The sequence below is a fragment of the Daucus carota genome, chromosome 2 (assembly GCF_001625215.2).
Source record: "Daucus carota subsp. sativus chromosome 2, DH1 v3.0, whole genome shotgun sequence".
Classification (NCBI taxonomy): domain Eukaryota; kingdom Viridiplantae; phylum Streptophyta; class Magnoliopsida; order Apiales; family Apiaceae; genus Daucus; species Daucus carota.
In genome coordinates this window covers 50715039-50736104 of record NC_030382.2, presented here as the reverse complement: position 1 = coordinate 50736104, position 21066 = coordinate 50715039, and the positions used below count along the sequence as shown (strand labels likewise).

Here is a 21066-nt window from a genome sequence, read left to right as displayed (position 1 = left end):
CTTTTCCGCCTTGGCTGACTGTGCGGAGAGTGAGCCAGGAGGAAATTTCTTCCCATTTATCCAATCGATATATTGCCCGCTTTTAGCAAAAAATGTAAAGAAGTAGATATAATATTTAAGATTTACTGGTTGTATTCTACACTGTAATTATTCTACACTGGAGTAGCATAATATCATTCTACACTGTAATCAATATTATAATTACTAAAATTACAATATTACACATAAAAATGTAACTAAATTCTCTTCCACTTTATTATAATTTCATAAATTTTTATTATTTATGTGATAATTTTTAGAAGTCATGAGTTAATAGTCAATGAGTGGGTGTGCGTGTCAATCCAAATGTCCTGTGAGAAACATAGAGAAAATTTGTCTTCAATATAAGCAGTAAAAAAACTCCATAAAATATTTTGAAGCAGTTTCATATGGTTTAGTCATTGTCAGAATGGAAATATCATAACACTACACCATATATGGTCTATCCTAACATCCAAAATTAGTTGCTAAAACTGCAATTTATGTTGTCGTTGGGTTTTTGGCAACATTTTGTCCAAATTTAAAGGTGTTAGAAAAATCCATGTGGCCATAGAGTTTATGCCAACACTTTTTCCATTTTTTGACAACACAGTTTTTGATGTTGCCTTAGACCATATGCCAACGTTATTTTATCATCAGCAACATGGCTGATGTGTGTTGCTGTAAATCATATGACAACATCTCTGTATAATGGCAACATCTTTCTTTGTGTTGCCGTATAATATATGGCAACATCTTTTTTACAATTTTGCAACATTTGAAGTAACATTTTATGTTTTTGCCAACATTTTTTCTATCTATGGCAATGTATTTTATTAAAAATAATTGCAAGATTTTGTTTGTATATATAATAACCAAAATCAATCATCCATTCCAAAACCTAACTCCAAACACCAAACAATATTAACTAAACCAACATACCATAACATAGTTAAATCCAAACTCCACAATACCTATTACACATAATTTATCACAAATTACTAAAATTCCGCAAATACTAGAATTCTACCACAAAATACTAAAGTTCCATCGATACTAAAATTTTACCACAACACTAAAATTCCATAGATCAAAGTTTATTGGTTACTAGCATCGAGAATGATCTTGACAATGTGACCTTATTAGTCAAGTTTGCTTCACTAGAAGGGCTTGTGCTCGAAGATGGACGAGGTGAGCAGAACTGTTGCCGCTGCGGCTAGCTTACATGTTGACTCCCTCATCCATTCCAAGTTTCGAGGATCAAATCACCTGCACAAAGAGCCCAATGCTGATTTTCAGAAAAGATTGAACACTAAGAGTTCTAAGAAAATGCATGTTTTTTACACTTATAGTCATTGGTGTTAATCTTTTATGTCCATAATATACATTCTTTTGGGTATTAGTTTCTACCAGCTAAAGTCTAACTAACAGAAGACATAATTGTACGTTACAGAACGGATGATTTACTCATCATTATTGATATAAAATTTCATCTATTCATCGTATATATTGTTATTTCTCTTAAGTTCTTATTATCTGTATTTCATTACAAGTAGAAATCTGTTCTTATTATATGTATTTCTTTACAAGCAATTTCTTGTTCTTATTATCTGTATTTCTTTACAAGCAAATTCCAGATTCTGTATTTGTTTGTGGTGCTGGTAAAACTACAAACCAACAATGCAAGTTATATTAGCAACAAAAATACATGTGCACAGCAGAGAAAGAACTGAAGGGAACCCTTTGGCAACTTTCAGGTTCTGATATCTTGTTATATATACACTTGAAGCATGGTTATATTTCCTTAATTCTTAGGTAATGGTCGATTTCAGGTCAATTGAAACTTTATGGTCGATTTCTTGTTATCAAGAGAAGAGGTGTGCTCATTAGACTAAAAGAAATTATAGAAGAATAGAAGCTAAAATGCTAGCTAATTTTACCTTCCATACAAGAATGCTAATATCATATTGGCCACCTTGGTAAGATGAACTTGGAGAAATTGCAGCTCCCATTGTTATCCTATTGTTAGTTTGTACAAACCCCGAACATAGTAAGTTGTAGCATCCCGTAGTATGATATGCATCTGCCTGCGACCAATATTGAATTATGAACCAGTTACCATGTTATGACAAAACCGGAAAAACACAAAACTGAAAACCACAGACAGAGCTACACATTAGTACATGTTACAAGTAATTGGACTACTAACTTACAGTCCAGTAGGTGATGAACCTAGGATAAATGTCCCCGTACAATTCCGGGCTAACCTTTGAAATTTCATCAATAAATGAGTTAGCTTCAATGGCTACATTACAAATTCCCTGCTGCATAGGTAGTTGAGATGTTATTGCTACTTTAAAGGGTTATAAAGACAATAGTCAAACTGAGTATTAAGTGATCAGTTCTCGTAAAACCTTAACGTGTTAAGAATAGACTTTTTATCAGGATCAGTATATTCTAACAGTTTCCGATGACTAATACTTTTACGAAGATTCTGCATTTTACACTGGTTTGGAAATACTAACCTCATGGCCACTGCTGGAAGTATCTTTTCTAACCGGCCTCTGAAATTTTCGTCCGAATCTTCTAACAGAACTAGCTCTTAAAACATCTTTTTCAGTTGTTCTTCTGAATGGAACAGTTCCTTCTGGACAAAATTCCCCAGAAACACTCCATAACTGATAATTCTCCGATGACATCTCTACTAGATTTCGGCCTTCTGGTCTTTCCGGTGGATCCTATAAATCAATGATCCACAGGCACAATACTTTGTTATTATTACTTATTACACTACCATATATGAATTTATCAGTACAATTTTCGCGATATGTGCCGATGCTTGTCGCCCTTCCAAATGAGGGTGATCAAAAGCTGGTTGCAGATGAGATGGAACACAATCTATCAAATCACCATCTGGACTCTGCATTAACATAAAAGGGTGAGTAAAAGTGGAAAAAAAAATAAATTCGGAACTTTTACAGTGCTTAAGTCAAGAAATACATGCCTGTATTGTCTTGACAGAAGGCTTATTAATCATAATAAGATAAGCTCTAATCATTTTCAACTTATGCAACTCTTTCCCCAGTCTAAATGTTTGGTTGGACTGCTGAAAATTGTCAGGTTTTGAAGAAAAAACTATAGAAACAGAGGAACTAGTATAAAGAAAGAAAAGAAGAATCATGGCCGGTAAGATCTTGCAATTGATTGAAGAAGACACCATGGTTGATGAATGTATATGCACCCCCACACAAATTCACTAATTCGGTTGCATACATTTCATTATAGTGCAGGAAACACTTTGCATACAATTCACATGAAGCCATTCTTAGGATTGTACACATACTTATTCACTTGAAAATAAGGACATTTCAACAGGTTATATACACTAATTCACTTGCAAAAATAAGTAAACAATAAGCAAATGTTAAGACAACTAATATGCATATAAAACATGGAAAATTCACATAAGCATATACACCCGAAGAAACCCCCAATTAACATGCAAATTGAACCCTAATTAACACCCAATTAACCCCCATTTAAAAAACCCCCCAAATTAACAATTTAAAATTAAGGTTTAACCCCCCCCCCCCCCCAAATTATCAAGATGAATTAAGAGAAAAACCTTATAGTTACAGTTACACCAAATGCAAGCTACGAGAAAAGCAACTGAGCTCCTTGTATATTCCCAACCTTTTGCAAATCCCAGCTTCGATGAAAGAGCGAGATGAGAGAGATGAGAGAAAGATATGAAAGAGCGAGAGATGGGAAAGATGAGAGAAAGAGATGTGGAAGAGAGATACGGGAGAGAGATGAGAAAGATGAGAGAAAGAGATGCGGAAGAGAGATATGGGAGAGAGATGCCGGAGAGAGAGTGAGAGATACGGGAGAGTCGAGAGATAGGTGTATTTTGTTTGAGTGAGGGGTTTTAGTTTTTGTTTTAATTTGTCTGAGAGATATGTTTTTTATGAGCGCTAGTGGGCGGTTGTTAAATTTAATTTAAAATTTTCAGAGTAACAAAGCGGGGTTGGTTTCCCTCGCTTAAATTTCATTCTTCTGTAAGGCAACATCCAATAAGGTGTTGGCAAGGTGTTGGCATTGAGTTTTTTTTTGTGGTTTAGGCAACGATTTTCTTATCAATGGCAACACCGATATATGATGTTGGTATACACCCACTTCAATCAAATTTTAAGCATCTAAGGCAACATTTTTGGTGGCAACATCATTTTGTAATGTTAGGATAGACCAAATATGGTGTAGTGTAACGTACCGTTACTTAATTTTGATGATAACATAATATTTATAATATTTTAAGCATTTTGTCTAAGTATGGTAAATATCAACGGATAACCTTAATCTGTTGATAGATTACATTAATGATATGTAAATACAAGCATGTTCAGTTAGATACTTTATCGACGGATAAATTCAATGTATTTGTCCAATTATCCATGAATGAATATGAAAAATAGGGGGATCAATCGTAAATATTTCGATGACATGTGAATAGTGGCAGAACTAGAAATTCATGTCGGGGGGGGGGGGGGGGGGGGGGCGTCATGTAAATGCTCTCTCTATGCCGACACGTTCTTTACGTTATTTTTTGGAACATATTTTGAGGCACTTATAAAGTTAGTTCTATAATATTATATTTTAAATTTTTTTCCTTGAATAAAAATTTGATATTTAAACTTTTATTCAAAAAAATTAAATAAATTAGAAAAACCTTATGAAACTAAACTTTATAAGAGACTCAAAATACATGCAAATGGTAAACATAAACTATCTGGGACGGAGGAAACATAATATTATAATGGTCTAATTTTCATTACATGAATATTTATACTACTAATTAATCGACCTTTTTATATTTCAGTATATTGTTCATTTTTCACTGAGTGTAGAGGGTCTGGGTCAGTTTTATTTTTTAAAGCAGGGGCAACAAATAACATTAATCCACAAGATTAGACCTATAAAAAAAAATATTCGAGTTAAGCGGGGGCAGCGGACCCCCAGCCACTAGGCTGCTTCCGCCACTGCATGTGATACAGACATATAGAATACTGTAAATATTTAATAACATGTAATTTTATTTAAGTGAAGGATGATCAAAGGAGCTAGCACATATCAACGGATGAAGTTCCAGCTGATAATGTAATATATTTTTTACTATATTATCTTACAATTCGTGTTAGTCATGACTGATTTTTTATTATATTAAAATTTTTAAATAATTTTATTTTAACATATTTGAGGCTAATTTGGTGGGAAGTCCAAATACGGGCCTCCCCCCAAATTTTCAGTGTTATTCATTTATTTGTGTAAAAAAGAAACACAACGGTGATCATATTGTAAACGGGCCGTGACAATATATTACTGCCAATGGACAGTAAGATTAAGGCCATCAGTTACAAATCTATCTACAGCCCGTGAGGATACAAATTTGCCGTCCGGACACAGTGTCAGTGGACAGTGGGTGGGCTACCAGCGTCTACCAGGCAGAGAAACGTAGCCCAGTGTTCGAAAAAAATAGTAGCCCAAAGATATTCTGAACTCTGAATTACTTTTTCGCGCAAAAGTCTGTCTCAATATTGGCATTTAAAAGATCTGATTCTATTTTTCGTATTATTAAAATTATATTTAGTAGCTATATAAAATAAATATAAAAAAGTAATTTTCTTTACAACTAGCAACGAATTTATACTACTGGTATGATCCATTACCAAAAACACTGAAAATGCAATAAACATCCATCCTATATCCATTGCTCACGCAACATCACGGTCTTGTAAATTGACTTTTGTAAAAATTCTAATAAAACATATTTTGAATATTTTACATAGGTTTAATCATAATGGTCCTGCTTTACTTAGAAATTAGAGGTTTGGGGCAAAATTAGAGGTTTGAGGTGTTTTAGAGGTTTGACCACTATATAAGCTAATATTAGTGTTTGGTAGTTAGCGGATTGAAATAGAGGTTTGCATCCAAAAAGCTAACTTTGAAAAAGCTATTTTGGGGAGATTTTTGGATTAACGGTTTTGGTTTGTGTTAGAAAAAAAAATAATCAATCAGCTATTTACCAAACAGTTTTACAAGAAACACACTAATTAAAATTATCCAAAAATAAATTTTCGTATTTAGTATGTGTCCCAGAGGAACACTAGACAAAACCCTAGTAATAATACCTGTTTATAAATGGTCATGAGTTCGACGACATCCGGCAGTCTGCGCCTGACATCCGGCGGTCTGCGCCTATATTTTATGAAACATTCAATCTACTATTTTCAGTTTAACGCCATCCAAACCATTTTTAACCCTTCGTAAATTTCACATAAGAAATATTATATATATATATATATATGATAATTAATGTTATAATTACTAAAATTACATTACCCATAGAAATGTAACTAAATTCTCTTCCACTTTCTTATAATTTCATAACAGTTTATTATTTTTATGATAATTTTTAGAAGTCTTGAGTTAATAGTCAATGAGTGGTTGTCAATACAAGTGCCCTATCAAAAACATAGAGAAGATTTGTTTTCGATATAAGAGTTAAAAAAACTCATGAAATGTTTTGAAGCAGCCCAAAAACAAATTCATATGGGCGTTGAATTAATACATTTCTGTTGAGTGGTAAATAAGTTCTTTTTTTTTAACATGATATTTAAGTTCTAATAATTAAATCTGTCAGAAATCCAATTAGAAATTAGTCCCAAATATATTAAAATCAAATTGTTTAATTATATCTTAAGGCCTATTTTAAGAGTTGGGCTCCTTGGATATAAAAAATTTGGAGTACTTGGAGACCCATACTCAAATTGTTGGATTAAAATTAAAATGAAAGGTGGATACGATAGTCAGGTGGATGATATGTATAAATTTTAAAACTGAAAATAACCATCGTATATGTAAACCAGGAGATTGAATTATACTATCTGTCAATTACTACACCACTTTTTACTCTTATTAGTAGATTGTTACCGATTAATTAGTGTCCTGCACTTTCTCCCCCAAATTTAATCAAATCGGGGAAGATAGTAATAAGAAATTCGAAAATAAGTATGGGACTGTGATAAAGGATTAAAGGGCATTGGTTGATTGTCTTCTTGGTATTGATTGCTACAGGAGACGGAAGATGAGTTCTGCATTTTCTGGTGTTGTTATGCACTTTCTCTAGTGTTATTCTGCTTTTTTTTTTTTTTTGTATTGTTCTGCATTAAATTACTAACAAATTAACCTGAAGAACAAGAGATTAATACACATAAATGATTGTTCTTCTCAAATAGCCATTTCTAAAACGTTGAGAAGATATTAAGTCGAGGGACAAATCGGAAATAAAACAACTACCGTCAGTCACAGAACAAGAGGAACAGTTCGTAGATACACATGTTGCTAAACTCGGGCTTACCGGAAAAACTGCCTCTCCTAAAATGACATTGTCAACGGTTATAAAAATTTTATACGGCATATAAGCAATACAGGATACACACGTATATAATTGAGATTCTTTTTTAATTATAAAATGAAATTATAACAGTCATTGGATTAAAGCTGAATGGAGGGTCATGATGGAGGACTCCAATACTCCAAACAATTGAGGTTTCCACTGAACTTAGGCCTATCGTTGAATCCTTGCAACATGATTTAGAAAATAGTAATAAAAAAATAATATGATTTAGAAAATAGTATTAAAAAAACAATGGAGAAGCGAGGATTCGAACCTCGATCCTTGTTTCTGCATGAAACAATACTATCGAAATTGTACCAAACAATTGATATGATTATGTGCTCTACCATTGAGCTACTTCCCCGATGATACTTTAAATGTGTATTCATTTTATGTGATGTCCTCTTTAAAATTTTAATTATAACAAAAAAATTATTTCACCTGTAAGCCCAAATACGGGCCTCCCACCAAATTTTACTGTTATTTGTGTAAAAAAGAAAGACAACAGTGATCTATTGTAAACGGGCCGTGAGAATATATTACTGCCCAATGGACAGTAAAAGATACTGGCCATCACTTGCAAATCTATCTACAGCCCGTGAAAATACAAATTTGCCGTCCGGACACGGTGGCTGGGCTACCTGTGTCCACTAAGCAGAAAAACGTCACACTGTTCAAAATTCAAAAGGAAGAAAAAAGTAGCCCACAGATGTGTGTGTCTGATTTATTTTCTCGCAAAAGTATGTCTCATATTGGTATTCAAAACATCTGATTCTGGCTTAAAAAAAAAGGGATCTGATTCTTTTTTTTGTGATTTTTATTATTAAATTTACATTTAATAGTTAATATATAAATTTTTACTATAGGGTTCAATTCGCAATGATCAAATATTAAAATATATATTGTCTCAAGCAAAATTTTTTTATACTTCTAAAATCTTCTTATGATTTGAAATGTGATACGTAGTAACGGAGATCACCTTGGACTTATTTGATAAATCTGAACAATTAATATATGAATGAATAATGTATCTGACTAGTTTGAACGAATCAAATATCTGAATTTTGAATGAATAATATTATTTGATATTCTTTTTAAAAAATATCTTAATGGTAAATTTTTTTAATAAATATATAATCCTATAAATCACATTTATTGACCATAAAATTATCATACGCGTACAATATGATATACATATGAATTTAAATCTTGCCAAATAGGGTCTACGTGAGAGTGTGATGAACCTCAGTCATTATGTCGACTCGATTCAGTAAAAATCCGGTTCAACTTATCCGATTTGTTAAAAAGCTTGAGTTAGAATAAACACGATTGTACGTTAAACTTGACCAGTTGAACCAAGTTCTTTAGCTTTCCGACTCGATTCATTTTCGATTTTAATTAAAACTTGACTCGATAGGATAAACACATACAAAAAAATAACTTTTTTTGGACTTAGTGTGATTCATTACCAAAAACACTGAAAATACAGTGAACATTCATCACATATCTATCGCTGACATAACATCAAGGTCTTGTAAATTGATTGTTGTAAAAAATCTAATAAAACATAATTTGAATGTCATCACATGTTTAATCATAATATTTTATTATATTGCATATAAACATTCTTTGCCCCATACTAAACAAATCAAACAATTAAAAAATCGCTCACCAAATGATTATTGTTGATTTTTAAGTTAATTTGACAAAATTATCATATTAGAAGTATATATAACCGGTTATATTAGGACTTATAATATCATGTTATTTGTAATCTGGTTAGGATTCGTCGTGAATCTAATTGTTTTATTGTTTTCCGCATCCTCCATCATATTTGTTCGAGACAATATTGTCGAATGTTCTGGAGGTTTAATGAAATTCTCATCCTAAAAAATAAAATAATATGTTATTTCTAATTATTCACTTAAAATTTTTTAAAACTGTGTGATTTAAAATAAAATATTATATTTTTCTCATTTACACTTAATTATATTATTTCAATGACACAGTACGCCGTAACAACGGCTGCTATTCGTAAAATAAAATAAGAAACGAATAGAAACGGTGAAAATAAATCCAGCCATCTAACGCAAAGCCCAAAATAAAAATTAGAAATACATAACAAACACTGCACAAATACTCCAGGTGAGATATATAACTTAAGAAGCAGCGATCTCCTCATTACACAGAGTCCCGTTGTATCAAACACCCGGTGTGCAATTGCAACGGGAGATCATTTCCTATCTCACTCGGATCTACATTCTAATTCGTTACAATGGTGAGCGCATTCCTATCTTTCTTAGATCTGCTCAATTTTATTGTTACTATTGTATCGAATTTGAATCTGATGATTAACGGTCTGTTATTCTGAGATCTGACTTGTAATTGTTTTCTATTTTCGATTTAAATTATGGCATTGCTTTGGATCAGCCTCTCAGACTTGAAATCAAGGTACTATTTGTGAACGAATTATTTTGTGTAGATTAGATATATGTTTGTTCTATGCTTCTAGTTGTTTCGAACAAATTACTGATAAGTAGTATTACTGGATCAGAGAAAACTTGCTCAGAGGTCTGAAAGAGTTAAATCTGTCGATCTACATCCAACTGAGCCATGGTAATTATTCCGATTTCTGTGTTTCGTTAAGTTTGATGCGGTTTTAATCGTGCAACTGCTTTGTTACCTGGAATAATGTGTAATGTTGATGTTTATAATCCAGTCTTTGTTAGCTATGATTTTTGTTATGGTTTTGTTATAGGATTCTCGCGAGTTTGTACTCTGGCACTGTTTGCATATGGAATTACCAGTCTCAGGTATGTATGGGCTTGTTATGACTGATATTATATTCGTATTTGTTTATTGCTTATTCGTCTTTCATTGCTGCAGACTATGTCAAAATCATTCGAGGTGACAGAGTTACCAGGTACTTATATGTATGCGATTAATTTGTGTGTTTCTTCAGCCTGGATATCTTATTGATCAAACTGGTAACATTGAATGCCACTAATTGTCTTTGCAGTTAGATCGGCCAAGTTTATACCACGCAAGCAGTGGGTTGTTGCTGGTGCAGATGATATGTATATTCGTGTATACAATTACAATACGATGGACAAGGTCAAAGTGTTTGAGGCGCATACTGACTATATTAGGTGTGTTGCTGTCCATCCAACACTTCCTTATGTGCTCTCTTCAGCTGATGACATGCTTATAAAGCTCTGGGACTGGGACAAGGGATGGGTGTGCACTCAAATTTTTGAGGGTCATTCACATTACGTCATGCAAGTTACATTTAATCCGAAAGACACCAATACTTTTGCAAGTGCTTCCCTTGATCGTACCATAAAAGTATGGACCTCACTCTCTGTAATTGGTACCTAGTTAATTTTTGAATTTGCTTTCAAGTGATTGTAACTTTTACTCCTGCAGATTTGGAATCTTGGATCTCCTGATCCAAATTTCACACTGGATGCCCATCTAAAAGGTGTCAATTGTGTAGATTATTTCACTGGTGGAGATAAGCCTTATCTCATCACGGGTTCTGATGATCACACTGCTAAGGTTTCCCACATTCTCCTTTCTAATTTTGCATTAATTTCTACTGATTTTAAACTATAGTAATTTTCTGGTCAAATTATATGAAACAGGTGTGGGATTACCAAACCAAGAGTTGTGTTCAGACGCTAGAAGGCCATACACACAATGTTTCTGCTGTTTGTTTTCATCCTGAACTTCCCATAATAATTACAGGTTCAGAGGATGGTACTGTCCGTATATGGCACTCAACCACTTATAGGTAATTCTTTTTATTTTTAAAAACTAAAACACCTAGGAATTGCCATTTCTTTTCTTGTGTGATAAATAGTCAGATGGATCAAAACAGTGTAAACTCACTATAATTTCTTAGCTATAGTGCTATAAACATCGTGTTACTGGTCTATGTAGTGTTTCAACATCAGTTAAGTGAGTTACTTTGTCTCAGCTTGATTCCTTCCCTGTTTTTATTAATAATAGACTGAAAGAACAGTCCTTGTACAGCTCTTTTGTCATTTTTACTGTAGATTACTATCACTCTTATTGTATAGCTTTAGGATGACAGGTAAGCTCATGCTGCATAGCTGTTATATATTAGTGTATATTTCTGTATTGGCCTTATACATATTTCTTTTTAGTCACCAACGAACACGCAAGATTAAATAATTGTAAATTTTATTTAGTATTCAGCATAGCATTGTTTATCTGGAGAAATTTATTATGTATGGCAATTGTAATTCTAATTGCACATTTAATTTATGATTCTAGTCAATAAGATATTGAAATACTAGAACTTATGCAGAGTGTATGCATTTCTGTCAAAATATTTGGTTTGAGAAAAATATTTATAAAGATAAAAAAAACTCATATAACACAACGTTTCTTTCATGTTTTAGTTTGCAGTAAGAGAATTTTGTTTTATTAGTCCTGATGTTTCGTAATTAGTAAATTAGAGCGTTGTGGTTTATATCTTCTCTTGTCTAAACTTTATCACACAATGTCATTCTCATGCAGGCTCGAGAACACCCTAAATTATGGTCTTGAAAGAGTTTGGGCCGTTGGATACATGAAAAGCTCACGAAGGTAATCAGGTTTCATATGTCATGATTGTACATATTAATATTGTTTTCAGATATTCAGATCTCATTAAAATGTTATAAAAACTCTATAATCCTATAATATTTAATTTCTTACCACAAATCATTTTTTCTTTTTAATCTTTATTACTTATTTTTAAGTATGGTCAAATTCTACTATTCTAGTGCCCGCATTTCCTTAAAGAGCATTACAGAAGTCAATTTTTGAGACGAGTGATTGAATTTTGGAGTTCAGTTGATCTCCGTGGTTTGCTTTGCTTGATCGAGTGTTGAAGTAAAACTGCAAGAGAATTATGTTTAGTTCTTTGTATGCCAATTTTTTATTGTCTTTATAAACAACACAATATCTGTGTATAACTCTATCCTCGACAGGGTTGTAATTGGTTATGATGAAGGGACCATTATGGTGAAAATTGGACGAGAGGAACCTGTAGCTAGTATGGATAGCAGCGGAAAAGTTATTTGGGCAAAACATAACGAGATCCAAACTGTTAACATTAGAAGCGTGGGATCAGAGTATGAGGTCTGCCTCACTCCTTGTCTTCTCTTTTTGAGATGGATATCTTTCTATGTTATATTAGGCAACCTACTAAATTTTGAGTTTCCACACTTCTAATTACAGGTTTCTGATGGAGAAAGATTGCCTCTGGCAGTCAAGGAGTTGGGCACCTGTGATCTATATCCACAAGTGAGTTGCTGCTTTGATTATTTGGTTTTTGATATGTTGGTTGATTTTGATTGTAGCAAAGGAAATTGTATTACGTTTAATTTATGCAAACTTGCAGAATCCCCATTTTAGTATATCTGTTGTGTAACAAAACTTGTATTAATCATGAGATTTATGATACTTCCATACAACTGACTCTAAAGTTCTTTTTTATATTCTCTCATTAGGTGTGTTTGAGTTTGGTTACATTTGCTTTGCGATGACTTATTTAGCAGAACATTATAGACAATTTCTTAACTTTATACAAAAATGAATAAGACCAAATGCACAAGTTTCTTCATATTTGCACCTCGTGCGGATGTTATTATGCTGAGCATGGGGAAGATACTGAACATACCTGTCAAGGCGTAAAGGCAATTCTGGGCACCAGTGTACCGCCTAGCGATGCTTGCCCAGATGGCCATAATGTTTAAACACAACATATATTCTTTATAATCCAAATATGGCTAGACCTAACGCAAAATATATGAGGCTTGGTCGAACCAAAAGTAGGCGGCCTTACTGTCGCCTATTCCGTAAAAGCCAAGTTGGGCTGGACGCCTATCCGTCTTTTGTCACCTCGGTGAAGCCTTGACAACTATGCTGGAATATGAGAACCGCCTCTAAATATAAGGCTCCCCGAAGTAGTATTAACGCAGTATTCTTTATTAGTAAGATTGTATTCTTATTGTGTTAATACAATAATTTAGAGGAAGTTTGTACATATTCTGCCTTTAAAACAGTAATTTGTTTTTGGATCACAGATTCTCTTTCTTTGGCTGGTAGTAGTCGTTCATTATCTAATTTCTTCTATTTAAAAAAAATATGAAATGAATGTTTTCACTTATATGCAATATGCTGACATGTCACAAGTTTTGAATGAATATATTACTTGATATAGACCTTTTATTCACAGCTTTGCATAATTGTTTTACACTATATCTTTTCTCCCAGAGCTTGAAGCATAATCCCAATGGGCGGTTTGTTGTTGCATGTGGAGATGGTGAATACATCATATATACAGCACTGGCATGGAGAAATAGATCATTTGGTTCAGCACTGGAGATTGTTTGGTCAACTGATGGAGAATATGCTGTTAGGGAAAGTACTTCGAGAATCAAAATATTTAGCAAAAATTTCCAGGTGTGCAACTTCATCTACTTTTATTAGGATCTCTCTATCAGTACTCAGTTGCGCATAGGCTATAGTCTGATACCATTATTCAATCTAATATCTATTCGTATTCTGTTCCAAGAGAGGGAAATGTTAAATAGAACGCAGAAATGCAGTAAATCTTGTTTTCTGGCATGTTTGAGGAGATTTTATTACCAATTACATCCAGCAGAAAGATTTACTTCCTAACATTATCCAAATGTGTAGCTCTCGTGTGTACAACATTTTTCTTCTCATATCGGGTTGCTTAATATTCTTCTACAATTCCTCATCAAACAGTCTTAAACAGTTGACCATTTGCATTGGTGTCATAATTGATTAGAAGACTCCCTGCCTCACATGATTATAGATTAATGTAAAACATAATCATGGAAAAGTAATTATGTTGTTTACCTGCACAGGAAAAGAAAAGTATCCGGCCAACATTTTCTGCTGAGCGCATATATGGTGGAACCTTATTGGCAATGTGTTCAAACGATTTTATCTGTTTTTATGATTGGTCCGAGTGCAGGTTGATTCGAAGAATTGATGTCACGGTCAAAGTAATCATTCAGTGCCTTCTGTCATATGTTAAAACTTCTGCTTAATAGAGGAACTGTCTGTACTCTCCCTGAATTCTATTGTTGAATAATGTCTTTATTCAGAATCTTTACTGGGCTGATAGTGGCGACCTGGTGGCTATTGCCAGTGATACATCATTCTACATGCTGAAGTTTAATGTGAGGATCCTCAATTCCTCATTTAATGTTTGTAAAGGCGTGGGGCATTTTCTATTATATACACTTACCTTTTATCCTGAAAAGTGTAGCATTCTTCTTACTTCTGTCTTGTTGCAGAGAGATGTAGTTTCGGCTCATCTGGATAGTGGAAGATCAGCGGACGAAGAAGGTGTAGAAGATGCCTTTGAGCTCCTATACGAGATAAATGAACGAGTCAGGACAGGAGTTTGGGTTGGGGATTGTTTCATTTATAACAACTCCTCTTGGAGGCTAAATTACTGTGTCGGCGGAGAGGTATTGTACAATTTAAACATGTTTCGCTGACTTTGTTGTCATACTTATATTAAATGTAAGTCGAGAACTTTGAGTTTTCACATTTATTTTCAGGTAACGACAATGTATCATTTGGACCGGCCTATGTATCTGCTTGGATATCTTGCAAATCAAAGTAGAGTGTATCTTATCGATAAAGAGTTCAAGTGAGAGCAAAATTTGGCAGCATTGTTGTAATCACCAACTGCTATAATATTTTGTATTTAGCTTTTTTGTACACCTTTCTGTTGCAGTGTAATTGGATATACGTTGCTCCTTAGCTTGATTGAGTACAAGACACTAGTGATGCGTGGTGAACTGGAACAAGCTAATCAGGTTCTACCTTCGATACCAAAAGAGCAACTTAATAGGTATGTTCACCTTAACTTAACAAATTTGGAAGTGGATTAACTATTATTTACACTCGTTCCAAAATAATATGATGTATTTTTGCACTCAGTGAAACTGCTTTGCAATTGACATATTTCTAATTCTTGACAATATTTAAAAAATTAACCCTTAGTTATATCTCATATGAAGTTCTATTTTTAAAATGTATGAGCAGTGCAAGCAAATTTGTTATAAAATACTGAGTCAGCATCAATCAGATTTATAATAGCGGAGTCAGTGGTTGTGTCATAGAATATTTGTTATAATATACTGAGTCGGCATCAATCAGATTTATAATACCGGAGTCGGTGGTTGTGTCACAGAGTACTGGTGACTTCTTAGGCATCGAAAAATTTCTTTCTTCCTTTTTCCAGGAATGTGCCTCGGCTTTGGATATATTATAAATGTCTGCAGACCCCAATTTTACTCATTTAACACCAGGATTAGAAATTACTGGCATCTAGCAGCAGACCAGTTAATAATAATTAAATCAATATAGTACCCATTACTGTTCCAATAGCTTCATTTTACAAAAAGTTAACTCTGCCAATGGCACACTGTTTCTTTGAGTTGGCCGAGATCCCTTCAAGTGGATCCTGTTGTATAATAGATAGTCCATAATCCAACCCCTTTGTCTGTGTTTACTGTGTAATGCTCCATTTGTTCTCTTTATTCCTTCTCTCACTTTACTGTGGTATTTTATTCATCAGAATTATACTACATGACTTCAATCCGAGCCATTTTTTTGTGTGGTAGTAGACTATAATCATACTGCTCAATCATGTAATTGATCAAACTGAATGCTTTTCTAGTGTGGCTCGTTTCTTGGAATCACGAGGAATGATAGAGGATGCCCTGGAAGTTGCCACAGATCCTGACTACAGATTTGAACTAGCTATACAGCTGGGCAAACTTGAGATTGCTAAGGTAAGTGCTGTGGTTGTGTGATCTTATCTTAATTAAGTTTTTAGAGTTTAAAAAAACATTTTTAAGTCATTATTTAGCTTTGAGGACTATGCTTCTTATTATCAAGTTTGAATTTCCATATGTTGGATATTCCTAATAAAATTATACTTTGAACTTTATCAGGAAATTGCCGCTGTAGCACAGAGTGAATCCAAATGGAAGCAATTGGGTGAATTAGCTATGTCTGCTGGAATGGTATTTTAAGTAGATTTGAATCTTGATTTTTTTAATCCTTAATCTAGTTGATATCAGCAAATGCTTCTGCAATAAAAAGTCATTTCTTCATTTTCTAATGTTTCTTTTTTGATGCTGTGAGAATTCTAAAAGAAAAATAGTTTGAAAACTTATATTCTAATCTGGATGTAATAAATTTATGAATAAGGTTCATTAGATTAGGCTTTACACGTCACTTTGTAATTTTTTTTTTGTTGGTAATTGCTTTATAGTTTATATTGCTTGCCTTTTTCGTCTCTTTTAATCACCCTACATTTTCATTTCAGATGGATATGGCTGAGGATTGTTTAAGGCATGCAAATGACTTGAGTGGCTTATTGCTACTCTACTCTTCTTTAGGAGATTCTGAGGAAATATCTAAGCTTGCTTTGCTTGCCAAAGATCTTGGGAAAAACAATGTTGCATTTCTTTGTTTATTCATGTTGGGTAAGGTGGAAGAGTGTCTACAGCTGTTAATTGAAAGGTTAGTAATTAAAAAAGCAGATTTCCTTTTTCATATTTTGCCTCTGCTTGGGAAAATTATTTCAACTGTTATTTCTTGGCAGCAATCGCATACCCGAAGCTGCTATAATGGCAAGATCTTATCTTCCTAGCAAGGTTTCTGAAATAATTGCTCTTTGGAGGAAGGATCTTGTCAAGGTTACTTTTGTGCTACTACTTATTGTTTATTTTATCATTTTCTTTTTAACTCCAACTCTGTGCCAGTAATATTATGGAGAAGATGGTTTAAAAGTTATATGTAGATAACATATTATATGTGTGGTTGTAAATATGTGGATATCTCAGAATTTTTAGAATATGTGGAAGATCTGGAAATATGATGTCAATTTAGAATTAGATTTTTTAAATTGTTTGTTTATCAAGATACAGGCAGACACATGTCATGAGAGTAAATAATTAAATATGTAAACTGTTTATTAAAATATGGATCTAAGCATATGGCATCATATCTAAATAATCGGAATTTCTCAAGTTCAGATCGCAATATTACCATTGCATTGTAAAGTTTACTCAATAAATTGTTATGGGTAATTTGCTTTCATGGTAATTGCAAATTGAAGTAATTAGGATTAGTGTGTAGATTTTCTTAGGAACTGGTTTGTTTATGTGCTTTCAGGTTTTTTCAAAATCAGAACTACTTACATATTGTTTTTTATATCCCCATACTTGCATCATACAATTTGGTGAATAAAAATGATCGAAAATGATTGCATCTAGTCTAGTTTTGGATTTCTTCACACAATAGAAGTGTAGAACTTTCTAATGTTTGACCATCCTTCATCAAAAACGATTCAGGTTAATAAAAAAGCTGCAGAATCTTTGGCTGATCCTGAAGAGTATCCAAATTTGTTTGAGGATTGGCAAGTCGCACTTGGTGTTGAATCAAAAGTTGCAGAGACGAGGTTTAGTCTACCATATGTCTTTTACCTTTTCTTTATTTTTTATGACTGCTACATTTCCCTGTATTTCATTGTATTCATGGGGTGTCTCATGTCTGAGTCTGATAGTGATAGCTCCATTGCAACCATTTCTCATATTTTGCATGTAATATGGTTATTTCCGGTAGTATTTGTACTTGCTCATGATTGAGAAGTGTTAGTGCTGTAAACAGCTGAACATCAGTTCTCTTGGAGGAATAAAAATTTATTTATGAAAAAACTTTCCTCTGATTACCTTGCAGGAATAATTATCCTCCGGCTGTGGAGTATATAAACCACATCAATAGATCAAATGTCAATCTTGTGGAGGCATTCAGAAACATGCATGTGGACGAAGAGGAACTACTTGAAAATGGAGGCTCAGATGTTGAGGTATTTCTATGCAAATATCTTTGTATGACCTAGGGAATTTATTTTCTAAAACTGCTTCAAAGCAGCTCCCAATTTTTTTGCCAAATACACATTCTGGATTTGGTATGCGCGGTTCAAAATTTTACAGCTTGTATTGAGTGTGCTTAAGACCTAGCTCAGTTAGATCACATATTTATATATGGTATAGATAAACTATTCACTGGTATAATAAAGAGTCAAACACGGGTATTGTATAGTCAGCATTTATGTTTCTTGGATTTTCAGCTTTTCTTGTGCTGAATTTTCTTTTTTTGCATAGAAATAAATTGGCAAGTAGAAAGAAGGAAAAATAGTCATTTGGTTTGTTTGCCTTGTAATGGCAAATGGTTAAGTTTGTGTTATTGTTGTTTTTGATTAGTTCGATTATTTTGAATTTTATGCTGAGTTTTCTTTTCTTTAATTTTACTTGGTCAGAATCCTGAAAACAATGTCAATGAGATGCAAGAAGATCTAAAAGAGGGTCATGATGAGGCTGTTGTGTTGGATGCTGACTCTGCAGATGGTGCAGTACTCGTCAATGGCAACGAAGCTGAAGAACAGTGGGGTACGAATAATGCAGGAAACCCGCCAGCCTAAAAGAAATTGGTTGGGCCAATGTGAACCCAAATTTTGTTGCCGGTGATTAATTGAATTTCCCTTAACTGCCATCTCTGAATGACATTCCACAATCCAATGTCTGATCCACTTAAAGTTGTCACTCAAAAGAATCACCTAAAGATACAAGCTTTTTCTTGACCTCTCTTCCTTTGTTCCTTTGTTTGATTAAACATAAGTACCCGATTGAAGAGTTAAAACTAGAAGCGACCTAGCTTTCAGGCATTTGTTTTGTGCTAAAATGTTCTTTCACCTGTGATCCCTCTTTTCCCAAACCAGAGACACAATAAAAATAGCCTTCAATTGCTTTCATTTAATATATTTTTGCAACTTTTTTGTTCTGATGCTAGACTTTAGGAATCTTTTAAGCTGTATTTGATATGAATTGTCTAACTTCGGGTTTCTCCCTTCACAGTGCTTACACCACGTCACCAGGATCAGTGACGATGCTTGGTTCCAGTTGTATTCATTTCTCTCTTGAGGTGAGATTCTCTTTTTTAAAAATAGGCTGATTTTTTCATTTGCTTCTTTTCATCATGCAATGTATTTTTTACAAGTCTAGTAAAATGTCTTCAAACATAGAAAAATTGGTGTTCTCTTCCCAGAGCTGCATATATGGCTTGCATAATGATGATGAATGTAGTTGTAGTTTAATAATCTGTTAGGGATGAGCATATTGAGTCAAATGTGTTCATTTTATACAGTTTGAAGATCTTGCTTGTTATCCTTTAGGCATAGGTTACAGGGTTAAACCCCCGGAAACAGCCTCTTTACAAAGAAATAAGAGTAAGGCTGCATACCTCAGGATGTTCACCCGGTATAATATTTTTATGTATGTTTAAGTTTATATTTTCTATATCATCTGTAACAGTCTGAACTCTTTTTCTTTATTTCACTGTATCCCCGACTTCGAGTTAAAACCAATTAGTTTTCTTGCTCACTCTTTTTTCTATCCCTGTTGGTAAACTGTATAATTGAGTTACTTAGGTTTCTTTCCGCACGTGTGCCCACATGTTCTTTTACAGATGGTTATAATCTGAATTTGTTTTACACACAATTTTGGCTTGGGCAGATTGTTGTGATGCCTGTGATTTGCTGATATTGTGGCCCCAAGAAATTAAGAATAGTGTATAGCCATATTTAGATCGGAAGAGAGCTGATTCATTTTGTCAAATTTTCAATTCATGCATGGTTATCCAGAATTCTGGTGTCATCATGGAGTTTATTTGCGCTTTGATATGCTCTGCCTTATCCAGAATCATAAGTATTTAGGTTCTCTTATTTCTTTTCCAGGTTATTTAAAGGTTGTTCTCAAGAGTTGATTATGGAACCGAGTGTCACTTCAGCGGTGGTGTGATTTGTAGCAGATTGAATTTTGTCATCAGAATACATACTATATATATATGTGCAGCATCAGTTATATGTCCAGTTTAGTTACTGGTAGTTCTTTTACTATATATTTTAAAGCCAATTTCTTTGGTCAAATTTAAGAAGCCAGATTAAATGCGAGTCACTGATATCTATGATATTTAAGAAAATTTTGTGCGAGATTAATCAAATATTGTAAATTGATAGCAATTGATGTTGCTGATTTCAGTAGACATTTAGTCATTTACCATCTCGATCCATTTCAATGACTTGTACCAGTTTTCCAGTGGTTATAAATATACTCTGCCTGTTGTTTTTTAAGAATTCCAACCAGTCCAGATTCCTGAATATAATTTAGCAGTGAGCACTTGGTCCATCAAGATTCCAATGACCACTTGCATATTCTCGGATTTGGATTTGGCAAGTTGAAACTTGTATCAACGCAACAAGTATCAAGATTCAAGATTTGAAATATACTATTTATAATTAGTTAAAATAGTAGAAAAAAGTATAACTATTATTGAAATATATTAATATAAAAAAATATTTATAATTAAATGTACTCTAATCCAAGATAAACTAGAAATTAAACAAAAAATTTATATAAATAAATAAGCATGAATCTTTGCGACAAATATGAAGTTATAATGTAAAT

The 21066-nt window shown here is 33.4% G+C and overlaps 2 protein-coding genes across 5 annotated transcripts; one reads left to right on the top strand and one right to left on the bottom strand.

Annotated features, from left to right (window-relative positions):
• Nucleotides 1-942: 942 nt before the first annotated feature.
• LOC108207717 (protein neprosin) lies at nucleotides 943-4099 on the bottom strand. 3 transcript variants are annotated; one of them, XM_064088020.1, is made up of 6 exons: nucleotides 3644-4099; nucleotides 3023-3124; nucleotides 2544-2938; nucleotides 2232-2285; nucleotides 1959-2105; nucleotides 943-1287 (listed from the first exon to the last, which is right to left on the bottom strand). In XM_064088020.1, the coding sequence occupies exons 3-6, from the start codon at nucleotides 2715-2717 to the stop codon at nucleotides 1279-1281; spliced, it is 384 nt and encodes a 127-aa protein (XP_063944090.1). In that variant the 5' UTR covers nucleotides 2718-2938; nucleotides 3023-3124; nucleotides 3644-4099; the 3' UTR covers nucleotides 943-1278. The 3 variants fall into 3 exon arrangements, with proteins under 3 accessions (XP_063944090.1, XP_063944089.1, XP_063944088.1); XM_064088019.1 differs by having other exon boundaries at nucleotides 3023-3121; XM_064088018.1 differs by lacking the exon at nucleotides 3023-3124.
• Nucleotides 4100-9604: 5505 nt separating this feature from the next.
• Nucleotides 9605-20661, top strand: LOC108208635 (coatomer subunit beta'-2). 2 transcript variants are annotated; one of them, XR_001804360.2, is made up of 26 exons: nucleotides 9605-9749; nucleotides 9902-9922; nucleotides 10026-10087; nucleotides 10230-10284; nucleotides 10358-10394; nucleotides 10491-10816; nucleotides 10898-11029; nucleotides 11116-11264; nucleotides 12017-12085; nucleotides 12472-12622; nucleotides 12722-12787; nucleotides 13760-13948; nucleotides 14380-14520; nucleotides 14623-14697; nucleotides 14815-14991; nucleotides 15085-15176; nucleotides 15264-15380; nucleotides 16212-16326; nucleotides 16489-16560; nucleotides 16866-17062; nucleotides 17145-17238; nucleotides 17896-18002; nucleotides 18281-18410; nucleotides 18864-19067; nucleotides 19459-19525; nucleotides 20337-20661. XR_001804360.2 is itself a non-coding variant. In XM_017379170.2 (26 exons), exons 1-25 carry the CDS (start codon nucleotides 9747-9749, stop codon nucleotides 19485-19487), a joined length of 2736 nt encoding a protein of 911 aa, XP_017234659.1. In that variant the 5' UTR covers nucleotides 9605-9746; the 3' UTR covers nucleotides 19488-19525; nucleotides 20337-20661. The 2 variants fall into 2 exon arrangements, 1 of the variants encoding a protein (XP_017234659.1); XM_017379170.2 differs by having other exon boundaries at nucleotides 18864-18993.
• The last annotated feature ends 405 nt before the right edge of the window (nucleotides 20662-21066 follow it).

Excerpts from the sequence above, each read along its gene's own strand:
- LOC108207717 (XM_064088020.1), bottom strand. The coding sequence starts at position 2,717 with ATGTCATCGGAGAATTATCAGTTATGGAGTGTTTCTGGGGAATTTTGT. Across the intron at positions 2,286-2,543 it reads CTTCCAGCAGTGGCCATGAG|GTTAGCCCGGAATTGTACGG; the intron begins GTTAGTATTTCC and ends GAAATTTCAAAG. Across the intron at positions 2,106-2,231 it reads GGTTCATCACCTACTGGACT|GCAGATGCATATCATACTAC; the intron begins GTAAGTTAGTAG and ends TATTGGTCGCAG.
- LOC108208635 (XM_017379170.2), top strand. Across the intron at positions 11,030-11,115 it reads CTGATGATCACACTGCTAAG|GTGTGGGATTACCAAACCAA; the intron begins GTTTCCCACATT and ends TATATGAAACAG. Across the intron at positions 18,994-19,458 it reads CGAAGCTGAAGAACAGTGGG|TGCTTACACCACGTCACCAG; the intron begins GTACGAATAATG and ends CTCCCTTCACAG.